This window comes from Fringilla coelebs (assembly GCF_963513975.1).
Source record: "Fringilla coelebs genome assembly, chromosome: 13".
NCBI classification, from domain to species: Eukaryota; Metazoa; Chordata; class Aves; order Passeriformes; family Fringillidae; genus Fringilla; species Fringilla coelebs.
Genome location: NC_140039.1, coordinates 17,616,093 through 17,642,471, shown reverse-complemented (window position 1 = coordinate 17,642,471; position 26,379 = coordinate 17,616,093). Strand labels below are relative to the sequence as shown.

The following is a 26,379-nucleotide window of genomic DNA, read 5'->3' as shown; positions in this document are numbered from 1 at the left end:
CAAATTTTCATTTGGTCTTGTCCTTTTAGTACCTATCATGTGATCTCTTTCCAATCTCCACCTTCCAAACTCCAAGGTAATGCCCCAAACTTGGGAAAGCTGGTTTCTGTATTGCCCAAGAGAGAGCAAGTAGCTTTAAAGCATCACATAACAGGGAAGTGACATAAAACAGAAAGTAATTTTCATTGCAGCCCTCTCTTTTTGTAAAGGTGAAGAGCAGGAAAGGAAGTAGCTTGGTACTTCCAACCAAGCCCTTGCACAGAGCACAGCAGCAAGTGACAAATGCACCAAGTAACTGCCCAGGAAAGCTCCTGGAGCACACTGCTCTCCAGACTGGCTTCAAGGCCAGGCTCAGACTGCAGCAGTTGGGACAGGGAAGCACAAAGGAATATATAATATAGTGCTTGACAATCTCCAATTCAAGCTGCCAGGCACCAATTACTGCTACACCCAGAAGCTGCCAAACATGAATTTCCAGGGTGGATAGAGCATGACCTGTGAAACTCTGCTCTGATCCATGCTCTCCACCGAGCAGCTTCTCAGCGATCACAGGAGGAGGGAGGCAGCCACAGACATCACACCATTAGCTTGACTGCAGCAGAGCTGGTACCAGTACTGCTCAAGGCACAGCTCTCAGTAATCCTAGAAGCAGAAATCCCTCTCAGGTAATTAACAGAAACGTGAAATCCCAGTTAAGTAGAGTTGAGTTATATAAGAGACCAAAGCTGCATGAAGAAATACCCTAAGTATTCCACCTTTGTAGAGCAGCCGTTTTAAGGATGCAAGAGCAAGGCTGGAACATTTCAGCTCAGAGGTCCCCTGGGCCTCAACAAAGCTGACACAGAGCAGTTAGAACCAGCAGCTTAATCCCCAGCACAGGCTTGTGGCACGAACCACAGTGTGACAGCAGATCTCCCACTACCCCAACCACAGACACATGCACAAGGTCAAGTTTCCAACCATTAGAATTTATTTTTCTTCATAACTGTGCAGTTTTCAAAATGCTACTGTAATGATGAAGTCATAGGCTACTATGTTCTTTAGGTGTGGAAACAGTTTTTGAAAACAAAGACCATGCGCTACAAGTGAGGAACAGGCCATTGACTCTTCAGCTGGAATATACAGACATTTTTGATAAATACTGATCACCTTAACACTTAAATGGAATGACATGTTCAGAGTTCTACACAGTTCACTATGAAAACAGCATGGCAAGTTACATAAAAGCTTCAACTTCAAGGATCCTTGCTTTTTTGTTAAATTAATTACTTGGTTAGAAAAGAGAAATGCAAGAATATTTGAAATGGAGTCTCACCTGGACAACTTTCCCCCCCTGTTGTTGGTAAGCTCCTGTTATCAAGATGATTCCACCAGAGCTGGCAGTTAAGTTGTATATATATAAAAGAATCCCCCACACTGCTTTCAACATCAGGAGTTTTAACAGGCAAATATCTTCATGAATTTGGAATGGGTTTTCAAAAATTGTATCTTGACATTTATTGCTTTTACTTGTAAACCTGAAATCCAGTTTATTCCTTTGAGAGGAGTGTTGGAAGTACAGAGTCAACAGATGCATGTTTGACCTGTATCTTTGCATTCTGGGTGAGAAGAAAGAAAAAGATGATCCACGCTCAAGAACACACATACACCTCCATCTACAAACAGCTTGTGCAGACTAAAGCAGGTAAGTCCTAAAATAGCAGTATTTAAAACATTTATGGAGTAGAAACTCAGCTCATCCACCCTATTTCTTTTTCTCCCATGCTTGGCCAGAGTTTAGCTGGTACACAAGGAAGTCTGGCTCTCCTACAGAGGGGAGCAGCATTATGGATGAGGATTTTGCAGAGCCTGAAGATAAATGTTACTGGGACTGGCAGGCAGTGCCATGTATATTCTTCATGCTTACAGCTATTTAGATTTTTTCAGGGCTGCTAAAGGAGGGCTGTGAGGTGAGGACAGGAACCCAGACTGGGTACAAGCACTGCACAGATTTACCACATGCCAGTTAAGCTGGTAACGTGGTCTCTGGAATACAGAGCACTCAAGGGAGGGATTTGGAGGATGCAAGAGACACCTGCTTGTGATACATTCCAGCTCATCTGAGCATCACCAGCCTCAAAGGTGCTACCCAGCATGACCTGGCTAAACTGCAATATTTTAGAACTGAGATGAAAGGGATGTTGCTTTAATAGACCAATTTGCTACAAGACAGTTTGAGAGACTGCATTCCATAGGTTTCTACCTCTTCCTCCTCTACCCCCAGAAGAAGAGACAAGCAAACATGGTTAAGTTAGTATGTATTTGTGTAAACACCAGAACATTTTGCTATACAATAGAAAAAAAGTTGCTGTTTTTATGTTCTTAGAGGAGCCCTGAAGACCTTGGAATACCTGTATCCTGCAACTATTAACCTGTACCACATGCATTTCCTGTTTTGTACATAAACTGAAAGCAAGCTTGAACAATAGTAAATAGCAACTACACTCCTGCAACAGGCAGAAATGCCACGTTGCAGCTGCTTACTCCTTCACTTTAGATATGTAGTCAGCCAGTTTGTTGATACTATCCTCTTGCTGTTCTAGAGCATCCAGTATGAAGCCCATCGGGGTCTTCTTCAAGCCTATCCCCTCCATCTTGTTCTGCAGCTTGTTCTGTATGTTCCTGAGCCTCAGGGAAGCATGGACAAACATCACTGCATGACAAAAACACCCTCATTAATTGCTAATGCCCAAGGAATGCATAGTTCTTGCAGCACTTAAGACACGTCCCAGCACTGTGACATCACTGGAAGATGATGATGTATTAATGACTGCTGAAGTAACCACAGGTACCCATTTAATAGTAACATTAAAGATGGTTTGTGCTGCTTTGTGTCCCCTCCCCCAGTTCTGCTTTGGGACCACTTAAACACAGATAAAGCTAACAGCTGACTTAGACTCTGCAGACTTGGTTGAGAAAGCTCAGGTCACACACCTCCAGCCCCCAGAGAAGAGAGCAAATACTTACAGAGGAGAGGAAGTGTGATCCCAAACATGAACACCATGACATCTCCCAGGTAGGAGATCAGGAAGTAGCTAGACAGCATGATGGCCAGGACAAACGTGGTTGGGTACTGCTTCTTCAGCTTGCGGAGGACATCCTTGTTGTGTGACATCCACACGAAGCCCAGGAAAACCAGCACCACCACAGTGCCACCAATGAGCATGTTCAGGGGACTCAGAAACCTGGAGAGAAGAGGAACAACAACCAAAGAGCTCAGTTTCAGAACCTTCATGACTTGTGTGTCCATAGAGGATCAGCCAGGTCAGTGGTAATGTTTACCATGGAGGTAAGGCATTGAGAAAAGGAAGTTGGTGGTGTGAAGACCTTCACCAAGGTCTTTAGCAGGAGCTAAATAAAGTAAAAAGTACAACTGAAGAAGAAACCCTTAGTGCTGAATTTGGATAATCTTTGTCTTTATGTTCTCTTCCTGAGCTTAGCTCAGGATGATGAGTTTCTGCAGCACATCATCTTAGAAGCACTGCCCACCAGGACCCCTCCTACCTCTGCAATCCACTCATTTGATATCACACCCAGAGTCAGCATATCCAGACAGCAGATGGAGACAACATTGACTGATCTTCTCCCTTCACATGACCAAAACCAGGCTCAGGGCTAGGCCTTCAGATGAACTAACTCTTCATGCTATCTTGTCTAGGTTTGCAAAATGGGAAAGGTAGAACACTGAGTAAAGGAAGTTACTTCACTACTTCTCATTTCTTAATAAACCTCCTCATTGGTTTACATTCAAACAAAAGAATTGTATGAACCTGCAAAAGTAGCTCACCACTGTTAGCACAACAGATAGAAGTCCAGTCCCAAGCAAGCATGCCTGAGAGTCAGAAGGAGCTGGAGTTTGTGATAAAGGTCTTACAGGAAGAAGAGCCAGGCTAGCAAGAGAGTCACTGCTGAGGTTTGTGTTCTGTTATTGTTATCAGAGTTTCCAAGCAAACCAAGCCATGGAGTGGATCAGCTCTGGACTATAAACAGCAAGTCCCTTTTTGGACGAAGGCAGAAACGTCTCCTGCTCAAACCACTTCCCCAGGTATTTAGAGCTTGCTCAGAATCAAGTGTTCAGCAATGACTTTGCTGAGCTTGTTTCTGTATTCACCCAGAGTCCAGGCTCTATGGTATTTCACTTAAGTAGTATTAAGTTATGTGAATTCGTGTGCATTCTGATTTTCTGGCTTTGACATGCACTGATCTGATTACACAGCAGCTGAGGCCTCCGGGCTATTACAACTATGGCAGCAGCATGACAGCGCCCAATAAAGGAAGACATACTCAAGGTTTACTCTTGCAGACTTTGCAGCTCATCCTGCTGCTCCAAAGCTACCAAGCCCAGTGACTCACCACTCCTCCCCCCTGCCAAGGAGGATATTATGGTTTGTGGTCTGTGCTTCACATCCGGCCCAGGCAGAAGAAATCTGCTGCTGGTACTACCAACACTCTACCTGCAGTGCTAGGGAGCATTTTCCTGGAGCAGGAAGAACCCCCAAGAATTATTTCACAGCAAGGAACGGCTCTTGATTCTTCAAGTCAGTTGTGCCAACAGGGGATGGGACAGCTGGACAGAAAAAGATTAAAATTCAGAGTAGTTCCCCACCTGCTTCTGCTACTCATGCTGAAAAGCCAATGGGACTCTTTGGAAGTGGTGACAGGCCAGACTTGCTTGTTGCAATTGAGTCACTCCCTGTAGCCAGCCAGATTATATTTAGCTCTGAATTGTCAATCTAAAGTTTCCAGGCTGGAAAAAGTGAACAGCATTGCTCTGGAAAGAAATCAGTTTCATCTGTGCTCCTCTGCAGCAGGAAGAGGGTGACTCATGACTGGACCACACTGGTGCCCGGGTTATATATGTACCACTGGACATGTGAGGTTCTTAAAGTAGGATTCACCTCCACACCTCAGCTGTCTTGGAGCAGAAATGGCCAAAATTACACAACTCACAGCAATCTTTTTTCTGTTGCTAAAAATCCATGGACAAGATAATCCTGGAAGCAATAAAGATCTAGGTAGAGCTCTACTCTACACTTTCCATGTGCCTGGAAAATACTCTCAAAGCCTTATCACCCCTACGCTTCCTGTTACTCTTATTACAACTTCAGAAACTTGTGGTGAAGAACCATCCCTCCATATTTATGAGGAAGAGACAAAGACTTCTCTGCTCTACATTTCCTTCTGGTATTACCCAGGTTCTGTGTAACTGCCTGGCTGTAAGGGATATGAAGAGGGGTGAGGGGAGAATGCATTCAGAAGATCCCTCTTTTCTGAGGAGAGTGATTTGAATCACATGTTTTCTGAAGTGGGCTGCATTCCAACGTGTACAAGGGAACAGTGAACAGAAGTATCAAGTGAAGGCATTCAGAGCCACATGAACACAGATGGGGATCACAGTTGCCACTGAAAACCAGTATTCACATTATCAGCCATGTGTCCACAGACTTCACTACTGGTGATTACAGTGCTGGATAGGGTGTCATACGCCAAAGCCACCCTTTACTGCTTGACTCACCCACAGCATAACTTACAGCACTCTCTAAGATTATCCTAGAAATTCATATATAGAAAATTCTTCTACAACAATGGCAGTATTAAGGAAGGCAGAACTTCATTGTCCAGTTTCACTCAGATCTGTTGGCACGCTGCTCTCAATAGCACAATAGCTAAAACTAAAAAGGAAAAAACAGGGATATGCCATTTTAGAACAACAGAGACTTGGGAATAAGAGAGCTGTGTAACAGCTCTAGAAGTCACCTTACTGTTGAACCACCAACACTGATACTGGCCTTATTTATACTGAGGTCAGAACACAAGAGGACAAATTTGTGCTCAGGCAAGGAGGCTGGATGTCTTTCAGAGATGCAGAGGAAAGGTAAGTGACCAGCCATTAAGTATGTTACAAGATACTTTCTAAATATAATTCCCTTTAGCAGGGATTTATGAGCCCTCAAATACCTAAAAATGTAATGCACAGAACTACCAGCATGGCAAGGGTAAGATGACTTGAGTTTATACTGCTCAGAGGTCTTAGGGGAAGAAAAATCCTTTTAGGGTTGGACATAAAATCCACTAATTTCTCTGACCCTGCAAGCAGTGAGTGTGGCAGGACTGGCAGCATTTGGGGGTGCCAACAGCCCAGAGCACCCCAGCTGGATGATCTCCTTTGTTTTTTGTGGTGACAAGATACAACCCTGGTGGGATGCTGTGACCTCCAGTACAGCTGGGACAAGGTGACAAGGAAAAGCCATCACCCAGATTCAGTTTCCTGCTGCCCTGCAGATACCAGGTTTCCTTCAGCATCCACCTAGATACAAAGTAGAGACAAGGAAAACAAACAATGAAGAGAAACATCCTGGCCGGCTGCAGGGAGAGGGGCATTGTCCTGTGTCAAGTAGGACCACAGAACACTTTGTACTGGTAGAAGCAGCCTCAGGAGAGCTGAGATGCTGGGGGTGCAGTTGTGTGGGAAGAAGTACTGGCAGCTACCCCTGGCCAGCAGAAACAGACGAAGATGAAATACCTTCTTTTTTAAAAAAATTAGATTCATATTTCTAGGCACTGCCCTAAATGCATCACAAAACAGGTCAGAATTCTCACACAGGAGCAGGAAAACACAAAAAGCTCTGCTTTCAGTGAGTTATCACATCACCTCTTCTTGTCAGGTTGTTTCATACCTGCACACATGTGCACAGCCTTACAGCAGGAGAGGGGGAGGACAAACAGCTGTAGCAAAGGGAAAAAACAGCTTGGCAAGGCACATTCTTTGTGTAAGGCAAGTAGCCTCCAGCAGCCCAAGCCCAGAAATAGGATAGGCCACATAAAGAGCAAAAGCAAGATAGCTCCATCCTCATATCATCTCCATTTTAGATGACTGTCTTGGGGTGATTATTCAGCAGTTGCTGTCACATCTGTTTCTTTCACATGTGACCAGGCAAGTCTGAACAAAGGGGCTGAGTGGGAGACTGGCAGTCACTGAGAACATTTTTTAATTTAGAGCGGTTCAGTTAGGCTGAAATAAGCAAAAAAATTCCTTCTTAGAAGTGTTTTTGCTCCACCATGGCCCAAGCAATGGACAGGTTAGAGCACTAAAATGTGCTCATTTCTATTCATTTGAATAATTTGAAAGATGAAGTTCTGCCTCCTCTCTCCCCATACTTTGAGCTTCACTGAGGTTATACAGCTGTAACTACGGGTAGCACACAAAACTATAAATAGCACATTGTCTCGAGGGATAGTCCTCAGCATCCATGGATTTAGCAATGCTTCTGCACCTACTGTTGCTCACTTGCATGGCTTTGAGAACAGGAGACAGATTCCTGCCTGCAGAACTGCCAGACCTTTATGAAGTTATGCACCAATATTATTATGCAACATGATTTAAAATTGTGTTTTGCTCACTCAGTCTTTCATCAAGCATGAGAGAAACCAAATATTTTGCTGCCCTGGAGTCTTTGTTCCAGGAAAGGGAATCCCTACAAGTACATCAGCTAAGGCAGTGAAATGGAGAAGAAACATGGAAAAAAATATGACACAGTTGTTGACTGCTGTGGTTGTACAGATGGACAGTAGATGTTTTGAAGAAGTGGCAAAGGAAAGAGACATCAAAACTCAGGCTGCAACGAGAATATTATTCTAGGACAGAATGAGCACTCTGATGCAGCATTCTGAAATTCAGCACGCTTTTTTAAAACTGTCAGATTTTGAAGCTAATTTTTAGCAAGTACATGGCAACAAAAGCCTAGATGAAATCACATGAATTTAAAGTAGTTAAGTTTGAACTACATGATAAGAGAGGCCTTGTTGGAGTAGGTGGAAGAACAGACAAATTTCACTTATTAACTAAATTGACTGTTTGAGGGAAGTTGCAAGATGTGGGAGGCACTGAAGGCCCGTATTTTAATGAAAATTCATACAGGACTCACAATGACAGGGCCCTGGCCCAGGGTAAGAACAGGGAGTCCAGTTCTTCTATAACTAGGAGAAAGGGCAGAATTTTGTCAAGAGCCAGTTTTTTATCAGCGCTCTACTGCAACAGAGTTATAGGGGGGAAAAAAAAGAAAAAGAGAGTCCAGAGTCCTTCTTAAAGGAATTTGCAGGGAGGGAGTGTGGCCACTACCACCAGCCTGTATTTGTGAGTGGCACTAATTCACAAATTTTAGTTTCTTGTTCACTGGTTTACTATTTTCTACCCAGTCCTGTAGGCTGAAAGTAAAGCCTGCATTACTGCAAAGCACAACTTAATTTACAGGTAACAGTAGCTATGGGAGAAGGCAAATGGAGGGAGGAAGGCAGGGACTCAATGCAGAAAAGATCATTACAATTCCACTGTGCTCATGGTAAGGTTATTCCACACCTTGTGGAGAGAAGGTAAAAGGCTGGAGAGGTCAGCTTTGTTGTAGGAGGGGCAATAAACTAAAGCTGTGGCACAAAGCACAAAGTATTTCCAGTATCAAGGAAGCTCTGGGCTACAATTTCTGTGTCACTCCAGCACAACCACAGTACTGCAACAGCTGAAAATATTATCTTTCCATTTCAAGTCTGTCTATATAATTAGATGGCTTATGAGCAGGTAGAGTTGGTTATAGGTTAAGTTTAGTTTTGATCACAGGAAGACCACTTTATTAGTGGTTCCAATAATCCTGCCCTTAGGCCTGAACACAGCCCTGGAGTTCCTAAAAAGCCATGATTCATCATTTATCAGGGGTTCCTGCCCATTACAGAATGAAGTGAAAGACAACTTAGTCATCGATTTAAATTTATCAGGAGAACTTTCTTTACCTTTCTTCCAAAGCCACAGTCTGGCCAAATGAAAAATATTTTTATTAAAAGAAATTGATACTTTTTCTCTCTTGAGGTATTATCCCATCTCCTTTAGAATTATTCTCCCATCTGATTTTAATTCTATGTTAGAAGAATCAGGTTCATCATATATCAAAGACTCTAAGACATGCAATAAAAAAAAAAGTGAGATAAAAGATCCCACTTCAGGTCTTGTTCACCCATAAGTTTTCCACAAAGAGGGTTATCATTCAATATTAAGATATTATAATTGCAGTTCTGATATTAGTTTCCATCTTCTGTGGCCCTCTTCCTCTTCCACCTCCCACCTCAGCACATTAGTAGGAAATAAGTGGGAGACAAACCTCCCTTGAGCTGAAGAAAAGCAATCAGAGTTCAAAAGCAGAAATTTAGGAGGGTGAGTAAAAGCTGCTGCCGTCCCTGTTTTACAGGGAGATACCCTGTTTGGAGATACCAAAATTATTTACAGTCTTTTCCCACCTTCTTGGCTAGAAGAGCTGTCCCCCTACTTTTCAGGGACACTGTGATTTATCTGTTCATCGAGAGCTGGCTACAGCATCGTGATGCTAATGAGGGTTATAAACACACAAGTCTAGAATGAAGTGTCAGAAGAACAGCAAGACCACGGAAGTCTCATTTTGCCAGCCTAGCAGTCTGTAAAGATCACTGCAACATATCCCCACCAAAATACACAAGAACAAGGCCTATGTCACTATACTGAACCTAAAACCATCATATGCATCAAGAAGAAAATGCAGGATTTCTGAGCCTATCCTTCCACAGAGCACAGGTCAAAGTCCTCTGTGAGCCAGAGAATCTTTATCAACTTAGATGCTGGGTCAACAGCTTCAGAAGCCCTGACAGGCTGCAGAATGCTTACCCCCCGCAAAAAAAAAAATTGATTTAGGGGAATCACTTTAAGCCTCTGCAACATAAGAGATAAGATGTACTTCAGCCAAAGCCACTCTGGTCTGGTGGCTGGGCAGTTCTCCAATTTAAGCATTTGTGAGTTGCTTGTTGAGAAGAGTGGAGTATTTCAGTTTCCATATTAAAAGCTTAATCATCATTTCTGCTGCATGTCTTGCTTAAGAGCTTTCTGACCAAAGATCCTAGAGCAGTACCTGAAACAGAGTCACATAGCCTTTGATTCAGAAGGTGATTATACGGTTATTTCCTGATTCCCTTCAGGAATGCTGGGTGTGACACAACATTGTACCAGCAGATGGTCCTGCTTCGAAGGGTCTGAATCTTGCCCACCAGAACGAAATGAAGGAGTACCTTATTTATTTTACAGTGAAGTTTTTCTGTATGAGCTAGATCAGAAATAAGAACGCCTTGCCCTGAACATTACTTTAGGACAGTAACAGAGAGCAGAATTTATCGATGCATTTTTAAAATTCAAAGCTGAGCGTGTCTCAGCCTGAGCAGCCCTGCTGGGCAGGTACAGGAGGAAGCACAGATCGCTGCGCAGGATGCGGCTCCGCGAGCAGCGACATCCCGCACCCCGAGCATCGCTGCCTTCCGCCGGGCGCGGTGTCCGCAGCCTCCGCCTCGGGCACAGGGCTGGAGGAGCGGCCCGTGGGAACGGGAGATAACACACAGGGAGCCCTCAGGCCGGTCACACCCCACCGACACATCACAAACCCCACTGCTACCGAGTCCCCCCGCCGAGGGAGGCTGTAACCAGGCCTCTACATTTTTAAATGACACCAGGAGGGGAGGGAAGGGGAAAGGGGAGTGGAAGAGGGTAAGGGGAAATAGGGGAAAAGCAGGAAGGGAAAAGGCAGCTCCCCCGCCCCTGTACTCTCACGTCCCGCCCGGGGCCGGCCGGGCCCTTTCCCGTGGCACCGGGCCGGGTCGCAGAGCCCCCGCCCGGGGACCGGGGCCACCCCACCGCCAGCCCCGGCCCTGCGGCCGCACCGCGAGGCCGCGCACTGACCCCACGATGGAGACGAGCGCGGCGGCCACCATCAGGTAGTTGGTCTGGTAGTAGAGCAGGTTGCTGACCACGCGGTTGTTCCATTTCGAGATGTCCTTGAGGTCGGGCAGGGCGAAGCGGTCCGAGCCGGGGAAGAAATCGTCCCAGGCCCGCAGCGGGGCCACCTGCACCTCCATGGCCGCCGCCGCCGCCGCGCAGGCTCGGGAGCGCCGGGCACCGCCCCGGGGCGGCTCCGGCACCGACAGCGACAGCGGTACCGGGGCGGCACCGGCACCGACAGCGGCCCCGCTCCGGTCCGGCCCCGCCGCTCCGCGCCGCTGAACCCGCCAGCGAAGGAGCAGCAGCACAAGCGACAGGCGTGTGTCACCGCCCAGGGCTGGCAGCTGACAGGGGCTGCTGTCAATAATCGCTGTAAATTCATTGTTCCTTCAGCGAGTGGTGATGCGCGTTGGGCATTCACGTGGCGAAGCCATTTGGCATCGTCTGTGAAACAAGGGATGAGTGGGGAGGGCACCACGAGAAGTGTCAGCCCCAGCCAAGGAGGCACTGCGGGGTGTCCCATGGCAGGGGGGCTTTGCTAGTGGGGTTGATGTCTTCAAGCTGAATTTTCTGTCTTCGCGCTGAATTTTCTCACCTTTTGCAAAGTAACTGATGCCGCCTGATAATTTCGACAATAGAATTTGCCTAATGAAAAAAAGAACTTTGGATTTCAGGCATTGCGTCAGATTACATCACCTAAATAAATATGCATTAGGAGGGCGGAGAATATGTAGTATGTAGGCGGGTTCATGTAAATTTTACTATATAATAGATAGAACTTTTTACCCCTTGGGGTGCTTGATTTGTGGAAACTTCCGCCTGTGCAGATTAAACAACGTCTCCTTACTAAACCAGACTCTGTGTTTAGAGAGCTCCTAAAATGGGCAACAGGGTGACCGTGTCTTTGGTGGAAAAGGTTGGTGCCAGCAGCCGCAGTGTTTTGACCCCAAGTCCATGTTGGAACACTTGTGTTTTCACACTTCAGCTACCACGGCTTGAGCAGGGCCCATTTGTGCATCACACAGCACCCAGGGTTTGCTGTGCTACCGTGCATCAAAATCCTTCTCCAAGTGTAAGCAGGCTGGCACTTGCTTCTCACAGCTGCATCCCTGAAGGATTTACATCCCTGAAGTTTGGGAGCCCAAGATTTGAGCACAGCCCAAGTTAGTCCTGCTCGTCAGCTTCCTGGCCTGCACTGTTCTGGTTTATGTGTGGTCCCTGTCCAGGCCCTGCCCAGTGTGAAAAACCCATATCTTGTACACCATAAGGCATAGGCAATCACTTGTTTTTAAAACTTTAAAGGTTTAATAGTAATAAAATGGTTATTAAAAATAGCAATACAATTAGAGTAATAATAATTTGGACAATTTGAATTAGGACAATATGAGACAACAAAAACAAAGAGTTATGGACGTCCAGGTACCTTTTTCTGGCGAGCACAAGCCCGAAAAAGGACACCTGTTAACAAAGGAGTAACCCTTAAAAACAATAGCCTGTTGCATATTCATACACTTCATACATGGTGCATAAATTCCATTCAAATAAAGGATTCGGTCTGGTCATTGTCACCTTCTTCTTCCTAATCCTAACAGCGTCTTTGAGGCTGGAAGAAGTTAGTTTCTTCCGATAAGAGGGCAATAAATTCTTTTTCTCTGAAAGATTTAGGTGTCCTGTGTCTGCTAGCTCGCTGCAAGTCCTTTCTTTAAAAAAAAGTATCCTACATAGCATAGTTTCTATTTTAACATTTTGTTATAACCCAAAACTATATTTAACACACTACTTAAGAGAATTAATACAGCATTACTTTCTAACACAACACATATAATATTCATTTTAATATTTGTGAAAAGCCATGTATAAAATATGCATTTTTCACACCCAGGGAGTGCTGATAAGACAAAAGCCATTGTGGCAGGCAGCGACCAGCCCAGTGATCACATTTGGGCTCCAGCCTTCCTGAAGGCTTTAAGGCACCATGATCTCCACACTTTGTCCCTAAGGATGCCCTCCATGGCTCCCAGAAGTTCTGAGTGGGGAGGAGGCCAGAGCAGCTCTGCTGTGAGGGAATTGGGATGAGAGAATTGGGATGGTTCAGCCTGTGAAGAGGAGGCTCTGGGGTGACCTAATTGTGACCTTCCAGTACCTGAAAGGAGGCTGCAACAAAGATGGAGACAGACTATCTGCAAGTGAGAGGACAAAGGGGAATGGCTTCAAACTGATTGACAGTAGGTTTAGATTAAATATTAGTAAGAAATGCTTCCCTCTGAGGGTGGTGAGGCCCGGGCACAGGTTACCCAGAGAAGCTGTGGCTGTTGCATCCCTTGAAGTGTTCAAGGCCAGGTTGGACGGGGCTTGGAGCGATCTGGGGTGGCTGAAGGTGTCCCTGGCATGGCAGGGGTGAAACTGGATGGGCTTTGAGGGCCCTTTGAAGCCAAAACACTGGACTCCGTGACCATCAGAGAGGCGGGCGCAGAGAGATCCCTCGGGTGCGGGCAGGCAGGACGGGAGGGAGCCTCTGTGTCAGGGATCGGGGGTGTCCCCGCCGTGTGTCCGGTTATCGCCGCTATCGCCGCTGTCGCCGCTATCGCCACAGTCGCGGCTGCCCGGGCCGCGCTCAGCCCGCCGGGCCCGGGCCCGCCCCGCCGCTCGCGGGGCACTGTGGGAAGCAGAGGGAACTATGGCGGATGGTGAGGAACCGTAAGTGCCCTGTATGTGTGTGCTCGGCCGGCCCTGCCCCGGGCCCGGGGTCCCCTCTCCCTCCTCCCCGGTCTCTGTAGCGCGATACTGACCCTTCTTTTATTCTCTCTCTTTTAGGGAGAAGAAAAGAAGGAGGCTAGAGGAGCTGCTGGCGGATGGGTTAGTGCGGGGCTGCGGGCGAGCGGGGCAGGGGCAGCGCTTGCTGGGGCGGGCGTAGGTGAGGGCGAGCCGCAGCCCCGCAGGAGCTGAGGGCTGGGAGGAGGCTGCGGGGCCCGCGGGAGGCGCGGGCAGGGAGGAGGGAGCCCCAGGAGAGCTGGCGTAGGTGGGGCAGGGCCCTTGAGCAGCGAGGGCTGGGGCAGAGGAAGCCCCCGGGGAGAGGAGCGAGGGCTGCCCCGGAGCGGGGCGGGAGTGGTGGGCTCGCAGCTTGGCATGGTGTGCTGAAGAGCTTGGTGACGAGAGGGGGAGAAGCTGCCTTGCCGGTCAGGGACCTGCGAGGGCCTCTAGGCTAGAAGCAGGTGACTTAAGTTTTTTGGCTGAAAATTAAAAATTCAGACTGCAGAACAGTTGTCTCTGCACATTAAAACTCCTAAAAATCTACGCACCTGCCTTAAAGGCCGTGAAAACGAATGTTGAGAAATCTTTTATCATCTGCTTCCATCCCTTGACTATTCCATTCCATGTGCTTGTGTCCCTCTACCCTGGGTCACCAGGCAGGCCTGCCTGGGCACTGGCAGTGCATGTGTGTCGGGATGGGGCCACAGCATTCCCGGGGCATGTGGGATGGGAGGGCTGCATGCCAAGTCCCCCAAAAGCATGGAGCTTTGGAGATGTGAAGGTGGCAGGGGAAAAAAGTCTGAGCTTAAAGCAATATAAGGACTGTGGTGCTCTGATATTTCAAACAAAATTGAATATGAAAATTACTCAATGAAATAAATAAGAATGTTGTTGAACTCTTATACCTGGTCGTGCTGTAACAGCACAAAAAATAAACACTTGAGAAAACTGTCTCTGAAATAAAACATAAAATCTCAGGTTGAGTTACGGGTGTTTTTCAGATCTCCACAATGTCCAACCCTCTCAAAAATGAACTGTAGTCTAATTGCAAAAGTGAAACTACATCTTAGCATTTTTATCAATTAGGAAGGAAAATACGCATCTAAACAGAAATACACATCTAAACAGAAAAGGAATGCTGCTGTTTAGTAGCTGTTTATAGGGACTATATAAAATAACTTAAAAAATTGTTATTAATGTCACCAAACACAGCTTCTACACTCATTTCCAGAAACGTTAAAAACTATAATATCCATAGAAGCAGGTTTTGTGATGTCTGCTGACCCATCTTATTTGCTTAAGTCAGTGCTTAGTGCACCTCCTGAAATCTCTTTTACAGCAGAAGAGGAATTCTGCAGAGGGGGTGTTTTGTTTATTTGCACCATTTTCCATTATGTGAAATATGTGTATTTTCACATTATTGTGAAAACTAGAGGAGATACAAAAGTGCATCTGAGGTCGAAAGACCCTTATGAATTCAAGTAATTTTTGTAGGTTTTATTTAACTGCTCATATAGTAACTTCCCTCAAGAGTTAATGAGAGGAGTTCAGTCTGCAATCAAATTATCATAGAATCCTGGAATGGTTTGGGTTGGAAGGGACCTTAAAGATCATCTCGTTCCAACCCGCTGCCATAAGCAGGGACATCGCAGGTGAATTTGATTTATTTATTCCTGCAGTTTAGGGAAGTTTTTCCCTGTTACTGAAAATCTTTTGCAGAATCTGTTGCCTGTAAGTTCAGTTACTATTGGCATACTGTGTTGTCCTAGTTCTGAATTCTGTGAAGATAAAGGAACTAACTCCAGATGTTTTCACCACATTTACCTTTGATTTTGAGATGAGTTACGAGGAAGTTATAATAAATTCTAAACATTACCCAAGAGTTATTATACACGTGCTTTTTATAGTGCTTCATAGGATAAAGCAGGTAACACTTTATCAGTGGTGACACATCCTTTGCTACTCAGGATTGGCTCTTTTATAACAAGCTTAGTTTTATATTAACGTAGAACATAATCATATTTATTGAGTAGAACTCTATTTAATAGGGAAGTAGGTGTTGATCATATAGTAGAAAATTACTTGAGAGCTGATTTTGAACTATTCCTGTAAGTCTCTTAAAAATTTAAATCTCTACTTATGTACTATTAAAAGTGACCTGCAAAAGGAGAAAAGGGTGTTGGAGTATTTGATTTAAAATTCTGCCTTGAAATTTTAAAGGAAGATAACTGCAAATATTCTTTTTTTTTCAAGTGAGACTGTTACTGCAGACAGGCTCGAGGATGCCTGAAAAATGTGGCAATTCTAATTCCACAGAACCACTTGAGGGTGAAGAACATTCAAGATTCATGTCTTTAAAAAATACTTGTCTAAATGAACTATGCTGAAGATTCAGAGAATGATGTTGGGGCACGTTACTGTAATTTATTCAGAGCCTCACAATTGCAGTTACAGACTGATGTCTGTCAAAAAAAGATACACAACTTGACTGATAAAAAACCAGTCACCCTCAAAATCGAAAGGAACAAGTTGTTCTTCTGTGTCTTCTTCAAATTTGATGGAAATAAAAGTAATAAGACTGGGCCCTTTTTTAAACTGCAGGTCAGCTTTTACTAGTAACAGTTAAATCAGGGGGTTCATTGAAATGCCTGGGTTGTTCTTCCCCTCTCTACATATTTATATTACTGCTTTCTAGTTCCACAAATAAAACCCACTTATGCAAATGCTCATGTGCATAACTTACAGGCATAAAGAATATGCAGATGCACCTGTAGGAATGATCAATAATTTAGGTGTTCTTTGCATAGAAAGTTGGAGGTGTGGCTTTTCCTGTCTGATGTTGCAGCTGAATTTACTGTGTTCTGTGCAGAATGGCTGTTGATGGTGGGTGTGGGGACTCTGGAGACTGGGAAGGTCGCTGGAACCATGTAAAGAAGTTCCTCGAGCGATCTGGACCATTCACACATCCTGATTTCGAGCCAGGCACTCAAGTGAGAAAGACTTAATTTCAATCAAATATCTGTAGAGTGTGTTGCAAATTATTGTAAACAGGTTCATTAATTACCACCAGCAATGTGTGAGTACTAAAGCAGCATGAAAAGCTTGTGTTTTTATTAATTGAACATTATGGTCCTAGGAGAACGTGTTGTAGTTTTTTTTATAAGTTTGTATTTTTAAGTTGTACACTGTCAACTTCAACCTTGCTGTCATCATATATAAATATATAGCAATGTATGAATTATGCTGTTTTTGAATTTCACATGAAAAACAGCAGCATTTAAATCTCCATTTTTAAGTAATTTGATACAGTGAGGAATTTATTGTACTTAAAGAAGAAATTAGTGTTAATATGAATACTTTGAGAACTGGATAAGGTGTGTAGTAGGATAGACTGTTTTAAATATTTCTTCTGCTTTTCTTCTTTTGTTGTATATTTTGTTTCAGAGCTTTTGGTTGAAAGCATTTTCCAGTTACCTTTTAAATGTACTGTTACATTACTTACTAGCTGGAGACTGGGGTGAAGTAGAACAGTTCACAGAAAGTAGTTATATACTTAACATTTTGAATTCTTTCTGTCCAGCAATGTTGTCTATCTGTTTAGATTTATTTTGTATAATATATATGTGAAATATCTGAAGAAGGAAAGCATTATCACTTTAAACCAAATAATAATAAGAGTGGACCTTGCTTTTTTCATGGTCAAAAGTAATATAAAAGTAATATACTGATATCAGCAAAGGTCTTGATTCTCTCTAAGTGGGGATACAAGAACTGCATGAACTCAACAACTGATTAAAGTCCAATATGTAATTACTCCTGCAAATACAAAGCTGCTTTATCTGTAACTCACTAGGCACTGAAAATTTATGGTAACATGTTTGTAAGGGTTATGAAGTAAAGCACAAATTGTATTAATTTTTTGCTTTATGTTTTTTGCAGGCCCTTGATTTTTTGTTAAGCACATGTAAAGTGCTAGTTATTGGAGCAGGAGGATTAGGATGTGAACTCCTGAAAAACCTGGTAATTACTGTGTTTTAACCCTTTTCTTAGAATCTTCTCTGTTTCCTTTTCTTTTTTCCTTTCACAAAACTGTCTTTTTTAATTAGCTAATTTTGCAGTTCTGGTTGTATATAGCTACTAGAATTTTAAATTCTAATCAACGTGTGTAAAATACATGTTGATGCAGACAATAAAGATGAAGAATGCACTTGTAAGGTGGTATTTTCATATGTTGCATGTTACTTCTTCAGCTATCTCAAAGCTAGTCTTGAGGTACAACAGGCTGCTTTGTATGAAGAGTAGCCAAAAGTTTATGTGCAGCCTTATATCCAGTCTGATATTGGTGATTTTCCCTAATTGCCAGATCTAGGAAAGTGAAATCAACTAAGGACAAATCATGCTCATAATGCTACAAAGTGTTGTTTGAAATGCAAAAGTTTAATTATCCTGTTACTGTGGTTTTATCCTCACAAGCACTCTTATTTATGTCAGTGTATCAGTGTTATGATCATATTTGTGTTTGGTAGTTTGGACTATTACTCTACTTCTCCATGTTTCTATTTAAAAGCAAGGATTTCTGTTGCATGGGATAGCTATGTTTGTTCAGAAAATGTAAAGGGAAGAGTTTCCAAGTCTTTACATATAAAAAGATGAAATCTTAAAGGAAAATGTAAGCCATATTTTGTATATGACTCAAATTTTTTAGAGTCACTTCAGAACATCACAACTCTTTTCTCTAAACCCCATGTTTTACAGCATATATTTCCCTTTAACTGCGGTGCACATTATTTCTTTGTGCGTGACTGATGTTGCTACTTTACCAGATCAGACCCACAATACAGTTTTAAGGCAATTTTACTGTAAAGTTGTTTGCCAGATGTAGTGATGGCCTGCATGCAAATGGAGATGAGGCAGAGCTTCTGTCAGAGGTTCACTGTGTTCTTAGGTAGGGAGGTGATTTTTGTCCTTGCCATCTGCTTCAGCACTGAATGCCATGAGGAATGCTGCCTTGTTTTGAAGTGTGATATCTGGGTGAATATGCCAGACTCATTTATGCCATTTATGTGAAAATGGTTAATGTCCCAAACCTCAACAGGAATTTTAAAAAAGCCTTTTAAAGGAAGTAAACTTTCCTATTTCTGCCAAGCATGGAAGTGCTTATGGTATTTGTTTAAATTCTGTGGTTTTTCCCCCCTCTCTTGAGAAGGGGAGGGACTCTTTTAATTGACTCCAGCCATGAAGGAATGCTGCAGTTCCCCACGTAGATCAGCCTACTGTTGGCTTCCCTGTGTTAGCATTAGGTAGGCCAAAGTAATATTGCCTTCAGGAGAGCATTGTCTTTGACTGTTGGAATGTTATTAATTCCATCTGTCTGATTAGCAGCATTAGCAGCCCAACAAAACCCCTTTGAACCAAGAATGGCCATGTACCTGTTTGCACGGTCAATGACAGCAAATACATTTGTTACTCCAAATGTTGCTGTTTTGGCATGGGGAGTGAATTCTGAAGCTTTGTGAGCATTTAATTTCCTGTTAAATGAAGCTGACCTTCTCTTTTCCCAGGCACTGTCTGGCTTCAGACAGATCCATGTTATTGACATGGATACTATAGATGTTTCTAACCTTAATCGACAGTTTTTGTTTCGGTGAGTGATATTTTACATTTTCGCAGTTTAACTTCTGGGTTTTTTTAAATGTACCTAAATAAAACATGTAAATCTGTTCATTATTTTGGTTGGACAAGAGGTCATTAAAGATTACTGGACCTTCATTTCACAATAGTACTCAGAATTAACTAAAAATTACATGTGATTTCTTCTTATTTTGGGCTCTGTGGCATGAAGAAAATCAGCCTATGTTCCTTGCCATTCCACTACAGCTAATGACTATTGGAAAAGGTGATACCAAAGAATAAATGCACACAGATTGATATCTCAGATTTTCTGGTACTTTTTACATCCAAGTACAGTGAACAATCACTGCGTGTTTTTGGTGCTGATAACTGTAGTTAATTCTAAGACTTTCACATCTGATGTTTTACAGGGATCATGGAATGGTTTGGGTTGGATGCCTTAAATAAATTGTCCTAAAGTAACAATTAGCCACTTAATTCGGTATTGCAATTCATAGAGATTGGAAAGACAAAATCTGCTAAAATTAGGCTTTTGGGGTTGCTTTGGTTTTTCCCAGACCGAAGGATGTGGGGCGACCGAAAGCAGAAGTTGCAGCAGAATTCCTGAACAGCCGCATTCCCAACTGTGCTGTGGTACCGTATCCTTTCACAGAGAAGCCTGAAGGCTTCTGTATCCTAGAAAACTCTGTGGGTGGTAAGAGTATCTGAAGTATTTTGCTGCCATCCTGTTTCTCATACAGTAAAGAACACATTCATTCAGCTGGTGAGTTGAGAATTCTTTCTCTGTGCCATTAACATACAGGAATCTGCATGGGAAAGGCTCAGGAATTATTTTGTATTTTTCCACTGAGTCTTTTTATTCAAGTGCAATATTGTAATTTTCACTGAGATACTGGAATTATTCACCAGAGAGTTTTGAGTAAGCTCTGGTAGGAGGCATTAGTTTATAAATACAGAGCAGCACTTCCTGATCAAGGACTTTGTGAGAGCACAAGTTTCGAGCTTCCTAAATATTTCACCTGCTTAACTTTGCTGACTATTCCATTGTGCCCTTTATTAGTTTTGTGAGATGTTACAGCTTCAGCTGTGGGAATTTAATCTCAGATCACATAGTTTTTTAGAAGGTGTTGTATAGAATTACAGTAATAAATTAGATAATATTTTGGCTTTAGGTTAGCAAATAGAAAACAGTAAACTTAACTATAAATATATTCCTTTACTGGGCTTGCATTCAGATATTTTAAAAAGATTCAAGACATGGATGAAAGCTTCTATCGACGTAAGTGGCATTTGTTTTTTCCTAACAAACACCCACTGATGCTTTGGGGACCCTTGCAGATGTTGCTGCTCACTGCTTTTCCTGGTACTTTGCTTGCTAATTATTTTACTCTTCCACAGTATACTGGAAGTAGAAGTAACACGTAGACAAAATTTAAATACACCTGTGATACAGGCAGTCTAGGGGAGATAGCTAAACTACTGTGCTGTCCCTGTTGTGGACAGAATACTTGGCTTGTCTTAGGAAGTCTGCATTAGTGTAGATTTTGAATAATGTTTTTTTCTCCCCAGAGTTCCATATTATTGTTTGTGGGCTGGACTCTATAATTGCAAGAAGATGGATAAATGGCATGCTGGTAAAGTTTTCAGTCTTCTTAATGTCTGATTATTGCTTGAGTTTAGGTGACTAAATGAAACATACTTGCATAGAATGTGTCATGAAAATGAATGAGGGCTGTTGAAAACCACAGCTTTCTGTATACCTATTTCTGTTTTCTTTCTGTGAGCAGGATGAAATGCAGGTTCTCTTACCTGCCCTTTTCTTGAGAGTGTTAGCCAACATCTGTGCAGTGCCCTGCAGGTATAATGTCATAGGTTACATTGCTTGTGGTCTCCTGCAGTCAGCTTTTGAAATCAAGAAAGAAAGCTCCAGAGCTGTTCTGGATGCTCCCATTGTGAATTTTTTCTTCATTACCCAAACAATATTTATTATGCTGCAACTTGTAAATGCCATTATTTGGAGCTGCTCTGTTACAGAATTCAGTGACCAGAAAGCTGGTAATTTTATCATTGTGAATTTGTTTGTAAAACAATGACCTGGAGTATCTACCTGTATTAAAAAAAAAAGGAAAGACAAAAGCAAAGCAACAAGTCAAGAATCAAACCTTCAACTGACAAACCATTTGTTCTGATGAACTATAAGAATATATATAGTAAATAATAGCATTTTTCAGGGGAATAAGGGGAGAAGGTAGAGGGTGAAGGTGACTGATAAAGTTGTGCACTGACAAATAAGTAGTGTTTTATATAACCTTAAAATAAACTGTACATTAAGCACTTAGTAGTTGGGTGTACCTTTAAGAATAAAATTTTAGGGTTTTTTTTTTCTTCCTGCAACTTGTTTAGAAACTCAAATCAAACAAAAACCAACCCCCACCCCCTTTATTTGTTAGATGTCATTTTTGCATTATGAAGATGGTGTCCTGGATCCAAGTTCCATCATACCTCTGATAGATGGAGGGACAGAAGGTTTCAAAGGCAATGTCCGTGTGATCATTCCTGGGATGACAGCGTGTGTTGAATGCACGCTTGCACTTTACCCACCACAGGTAATTCCTCCAGTGAAATTGCCATCTTTTTATATTCCTCTGCTTTGCTGGTTTCTTTTCTTAGTACTACACCTAATGTGTCATTGTTTCTTCTGGTTTCCATCCCCCGCCCAACCAGGTCAATTTTCCCATGTGCACCATTGCATCCATGCCCAGACTGCCAGAGCATTGCATTGAGTATGTCAGGATATTGCAGTGGCCAAAGGAACAGCCTTTTGGAGGTAATTAATGTATTGTAATGTTGCTAAATGAACATTTCTCCTTTTAATTAACTTGAGTTGGGTGTATACTTCTAATAAAACAGTCCTGCCTCTTAACCTCGTGTGGTTATTGTCATATTGAATCTAAGCCTCCTCTGAGCTGGAGATGGATTTTCTCTTCTTGAACTCACTCTCCAGTTCCATATTTGCTCATGTTTCTCACACTGCACGGTGTCTTTCCTGAGTTGAAATGTAACCTGTAACAGCTCTATAAATTGTGCAGTGATGATAGTTTGTGTATAGGATGTGTTAAAACTAAAGATGTTTGTAAAAATAATACTTTGGTTATTTAAAATGTCAAATTTCAATAGCTTCATGGGGTATTCATTTTAGATTAAATCAGGGATTTTTTAGACCAAAAGAATGCTGTGTTTCAGAAGAACTTTTAAAATTGCAATTTATCTGTAAATTCTTTACTGTAGAAGGTATTGCATTGGATGGAGATGACCCTGAACATATACAGTGGATTTACCAGAAGTCTTTAGAAAGAGCATCACAATTTAATATTAAAGGTGTTACCTACAGACTCACCCAAGGTAAGGGGATGGCATTTCACCAAGTTGTAGCATTTGTACCTCGACTGGATTGGCATTCTTTGTATTTGTTATGACTAAGCTGGCAGCTGTGCTGGGATAGTTCTCCTCACCCTTAAAACAGAAACAAGCAGCTTGTTTCCTGTGCCAGCACAAATATTTTTATGACAAATCAGATGTTCAGGCATTCATGATGAATCAGAGGAACTTATCTGGGATAAAGCTGAACATTCTTTTTGGTATTTTATTTTTAACTTGGAGCAGCTCCACAGTTTACATTACATGGTGACTGCTCTGGGTTAAAGAGTAGAAACAAAAGGACGTGATTGTCTTTTTAAGCAACATTTTGTGCCAGTTCAGGCTGGTTAAGTCTATGGCATCTGTTCCTCTCTGCTGTCCCTGCCTCTGTTCACATGAGAGTGCAGTATGCTGACACTCATTTAATCAGCATTTCAAACACTAATCAAATAGAAAACTCAACTATCTTTCCTTTGTGCCTTTCCCCAGTTTAACAGGAAAAGAAGAGAATTTTAACTTCCCGTACTAAATGCAGAATACTTGCTTTCAGAGTTTGTTCAATAGTTCTCTTTGTTTGCTTTTTTTCAATGTGCTTGATCCATTCCTAAAATAAAAAAGTGCCTGAGTACTGCAGCAGCATCCCATTATACCTGTTACAGAAATTCCTGGACACTTAAAAGTACCTTTGGACCCACCCTTTGAAATTATTCTGTCTAAAAGTACTCTCTCAATAGAGTTTCCTAGAAAACCCAGAGCTGTATGTTTTGTTTTTACAGGGGTGATTAAACGAATTATTCCAGCAGTAGCTTCTACAAATGCAGTAATTGCAGGTATGCTGTAAGAACTCATTTCACTTCTACTTTACTGACTTGAGAGTTTTGTGGGACAACAGTTTGGAATTGAGAACCTGGAGAGGATAATAGTAAATTTTAAATGTGTCTGATTTATTCTTACAATCGTATTTCTGTTTTCCATAGAGAAACTAAGTGACTGGATAAATGTTACGACTCTGTGAGGGAGCAAAAGCATTTAAGACTGGGGAGAAAAATTGAAAAACGCAGTACATAGGCTTGACATAGATTAGTGCCAAATCTGTGGTGTTAATGCACAGAACTACCAGCTGCCTTCAGATGTTTGTTTTTCTCTTTATAGATTGTTATACTTGATTGTTTCTGTCACTTGTTGTACAACTGTGTGTGTCTGCTTGTCTGGTAGTGCTAGGTGAAAAAATTCTTTTTTCTCATTCCAGCTGTTTGCGCCACGGAAGTTTTTAAGATAGCCACAAGGTATTTAATTTCTTATTAATAACAGACATGATTTCCAGCAGAATGCCATGTATCAACACTGACATATTTGTCATTACAGTGCATATGTTCCTCTTAACAACTACTTGGTGTTCAATGATGTGGATGGATTATATACATACACTTTTGAAGCTGAAAGAAAGGTTAGTGCCATTAAAGGCTTGAAGGGTTGTTTCCTTCATTTGTGTTTATGCACTTTGTGTGTATTTCTGAACCTCAGTATTGAATCAATTGGCCCCTGGCACTGAATAATAATATTTCTGAAGTTTTTTAAAGGGGAAACTACAGTGTTACTGGTCTGCTATTTCTGCAAAGCAGAGCTACAAAATAAGATCCTCAAACCTAAGACGACTCATGGGCAGATCTTCTCAAAAAGCGTTTATGGCAAAAATTGATCTGAAAGTTTGTAGTATTGGATTTTATCTCAGATGAAATTTGTCATTCATAAATACTTAGGTGCTGTTGGGAGCCAGTCAGTGACAGACTTCAGAAGGAAATGGGTTTTGTCATTAATATTTACAACTATTAATGTTTCTAGAGCTAAAATTTCAAAAAAACACAACACAAACACTTTTGAGACCCTACTAGCAGCCTTTCTAAAATCATCTTTAACATAATATGTATTCTTCTGTTGTTTTGTGGTAGGAGAACTGTCCAGCCTGCAGCCAGCTTCCCCAAAACATAGAGATTTCCCCATCAGCTAAATTGCAGGAGATCCTGGACTACTTAACAAATAATGCTTCATTGTAAGTTGCAACCATTCTGAGTAATTTGATTATTTGTTGGTTTATTGCTTATAAGGGTAATTTTAAAATGTATTTTTAACCTGATTGCCTGGTTTTGTTTTGTTTCTTTTGTTTATTTGTTTTTAAATCTTTTATATATAGGCAGATGAAATCTCCTGCAATCACAGCAACTATGTATGGGGGAAATAAAACACTTTATTTACAGGTAATCTGAACATACAAAATTGACTTTAATATTCTGAATTTACTTAAATTTACTGAATTAAAAAAAAAATTGGCCTTTTTTTTTTTTTTTTTATTTGCAGACAGTAGCTTCAATTGAAGAACGAACAAGGCCAAATCTTTCCAAGACACTAAAAGGTATCATGGAGCTGTCAGGTGTTGATTTTAAAGTTAGAGAAAGTCAGTTTTACCCCTCTGTGTGGATATTTAGCTTTGTCTTGCATTATGCAGTAGAATTTGCTTCGTTGTCCTTGTACATTCAATACACATTCAATTTTAGTTTCACATTGCTCAGGTATAGCAATTGTTTAAAGGTGAAGGGCAGGCAGATGCACAGAACATTGCAACAAAGCAACCAAACATCTGCTGTAAATTACACACTCTCCAATAGAGTTTTATATATATATCTCAACAAGGTCTGTTTCCTGGTTAAATTAGATTAATATTAATTTAGCCAGTGAGCTGTTTGCAGCTTTATTTAATCATATTTATGGTTTGTGGGGATAGCATTTCTCATTTTTTTGGGGCTTTTTAAAAAGGCAAAGTACATGGGTTTAATTAAACTAATTAAGCTTTTCTTTCTGTTTCAGAACTGGGGCTTGTGGATGGCCAGGAACTTGCAGTTGCTGATGTTACTACACCACAGACTATGTTGTTCAAACTTCACTTTACCACTTAATTTATTCATAAGTAAAGTGCAAATACAGCAAGAGAAATCTATGCCCACCTTATAAAACAAACATACTCTGTGGGTGTTAAGGCAGCCTGGAATGTTCCTGTTAGTGCCAGCATGGTTGAAGGTTAGGCAATCTAAATGAATCACCATATTTCAGAATTGTATGTAGAAGCCAATATTTGGTGGATTATATTTGTATAAATGCTTATTCATGTACAGACTTCTGATGTATAGAAATACACTTTTCCTGGGTTTTGTTGTCAAAATGTTCATGCTAATGTACTTTCAAACACATGGAACGTCAAGGTGGCCAAAAGTCTTGTTTTCAACATGTGTGCACACAAATATGCAAAGAAAAGATGTTTTTAAAAGGAACCCACAGCAATCTGGTTGTAAGTTGTAGCACTCCTAAGACTTACTGAGTCACCTTAAACCAAAGGAGGCAGTTGACTAAAATGAGGATTTCCCCTCTTATTTGGTATTGATTTTATCAATTTTATGGAAGGTGTTAAATATGGAAGAGATGGCTTTGTTTACAAGAAACATAAAAGGAGAAAATTATCAACTGTACATGAAAATACAGATGTATTCATGTCCCCAAGCAGCCACCCTGCACAGCATTGCAAAATTATGTTCAAATATCATTGGTGCTGTTAAGGTATTTATTAATAAAAAAAATCAGAAAGACACCTGAGACCGTGGTTTTTCTGTGGACATTCAAGAGCATTTATAACCTCCATTAAAAAATCTGGGGCATCATTTGGCTGCTTTAGTCAGAGACTTAAGGAGTGCTAGTGAATTCTAGTCTGATGT

At 41.9% G+C, this 26,379-nt stretch overlaps 2 protein-coding genes across 5 annotated transcripts; one reads left to right on the top strand and one right to left on the bottom strand.

Annotated features, from left to right (window-relative positions):
* Window positions 1–947: 947 nt before the first annotated feature.
* Window positions 948–11,114, bottom strand: ARL6IP5 (ARF like GTPase 6 interacting protein 5). Its single transcript, XM_084214187.1, has 3 exons — window positions 10,781–11,114; window positions 3,007–3,224; window positions 948–2,692 (listed from the first exon to the last, which is right to left on the bottom strand). The coding sequence occupies exons 1-3, from the start codon at window positions 10,954–10,956 to the stop codon at window positions 2,520–2,522; spliced, it is 567 nt and encodes a 188-aa protein (XP_084070313.1). The 5' UTR covers window positions 10,957–11,114; the 3' UTR covers window positions 948–2,519.
* Window positions 11,115–13,473: 2,359 nt separating this feature from the next.
* On the top strand, window positions 13,474–26,255 carry UBA3 (ubiquitin like modifier activating enzyme 3). 4 transcript variants are annotated; one of them, XM_084214495.1, is made up of 18 exons: window positions 13,474–13,527; window positions 13,634–13,675; window positions 16,440–16,560; window positions 17,510–17,590; window positions 19,132–19,214; window positions 19,759–19,839; window positions 20,437–20,480; window positions 20,771–20,835; window positions 21,652–21,807; window positions 21,926–22,028; window positions 22,490–22,603; window positions 23,395–23,448; window positions 23,868–23,904; window positions 23,984–24,065; window positions 24,568–24,668; window positions 24,810–24,873; window positions 24,974–25,028; window positions 25,481–26,255. In XM_084214495.1, exons 3-18 carry the CDS (start codon window positions 16,441–16,443, stop codon window positions 25,567–25,569), a joined length of 1,329 nt encoding a protein of 442 aa, XP_084070621.1. In that variant the 5' UTR covers window positions 13,474–13,527; window positions 13,634–13,675; window position 16,440; the 3' UTR covers window positions 25,570–26,255. The 4 variants fall into 4 exon arrangements, with proteins under 4 accessions (XP_084070621.1, XP_084070619.1, XP_084070620.1 ...); XM_084214493.1 differs by having other exon boundaries at window positions 13,483–13,516; XM_084214494.1 differs by lacking the exon at window positions 13,634–13,675 and having other exon boundaries at window positions 13,487–13,516.
* Window positions 26,256–26,379: the final 124 nt, after the last annotated feature.

Excerpts from the sequence above, each read along its gene's own strand:
- ARL6IP5 (XM_084214187.1), bottom strand. The coding sequence starts at position 10,956 with ATGGAGGTGCAGGTGGCCCCGCTGCGGGCCTGGGACGATTTCTTCCCC. Across the intron at positions 3,225-10,780 it reads GCGCTCGTCTCCATCGTGGG|GTTTCTGAGTCCCCTGAACA; the intron begins GTCAGTGCGCGG and ends TCTTCTCTCCAG. Across the intron at positions 2,693-3,006 it reads GATCACACTTCCTCTCCTCT|TGATGTTTGTCCATGCTTCC; the intron begins GTAAGTATTTGC and ends TTTGTCATGCAG.
- UBA3 (XM_084214493.1), top strand. The coding sequence starts at position 13,497 with ATGGCGGATGGTGAGGAACC. Across the intron at positions 13,676-16,439 it reads GAGGAGCTGCTGGCGGATGG|AATGGCTGTTGATGGTGGGT; the intron begins GTTAGTGCGGGG and ends TGTTCTGTGCAG. Across the intron at positions 24,874-24,973 it reads ATAAAACACTTTATTTACAG|ACAGTAGCTTCAATTGAAGA; the intron begins GTAATCTGAACA and ends TTTTATTTGCAG.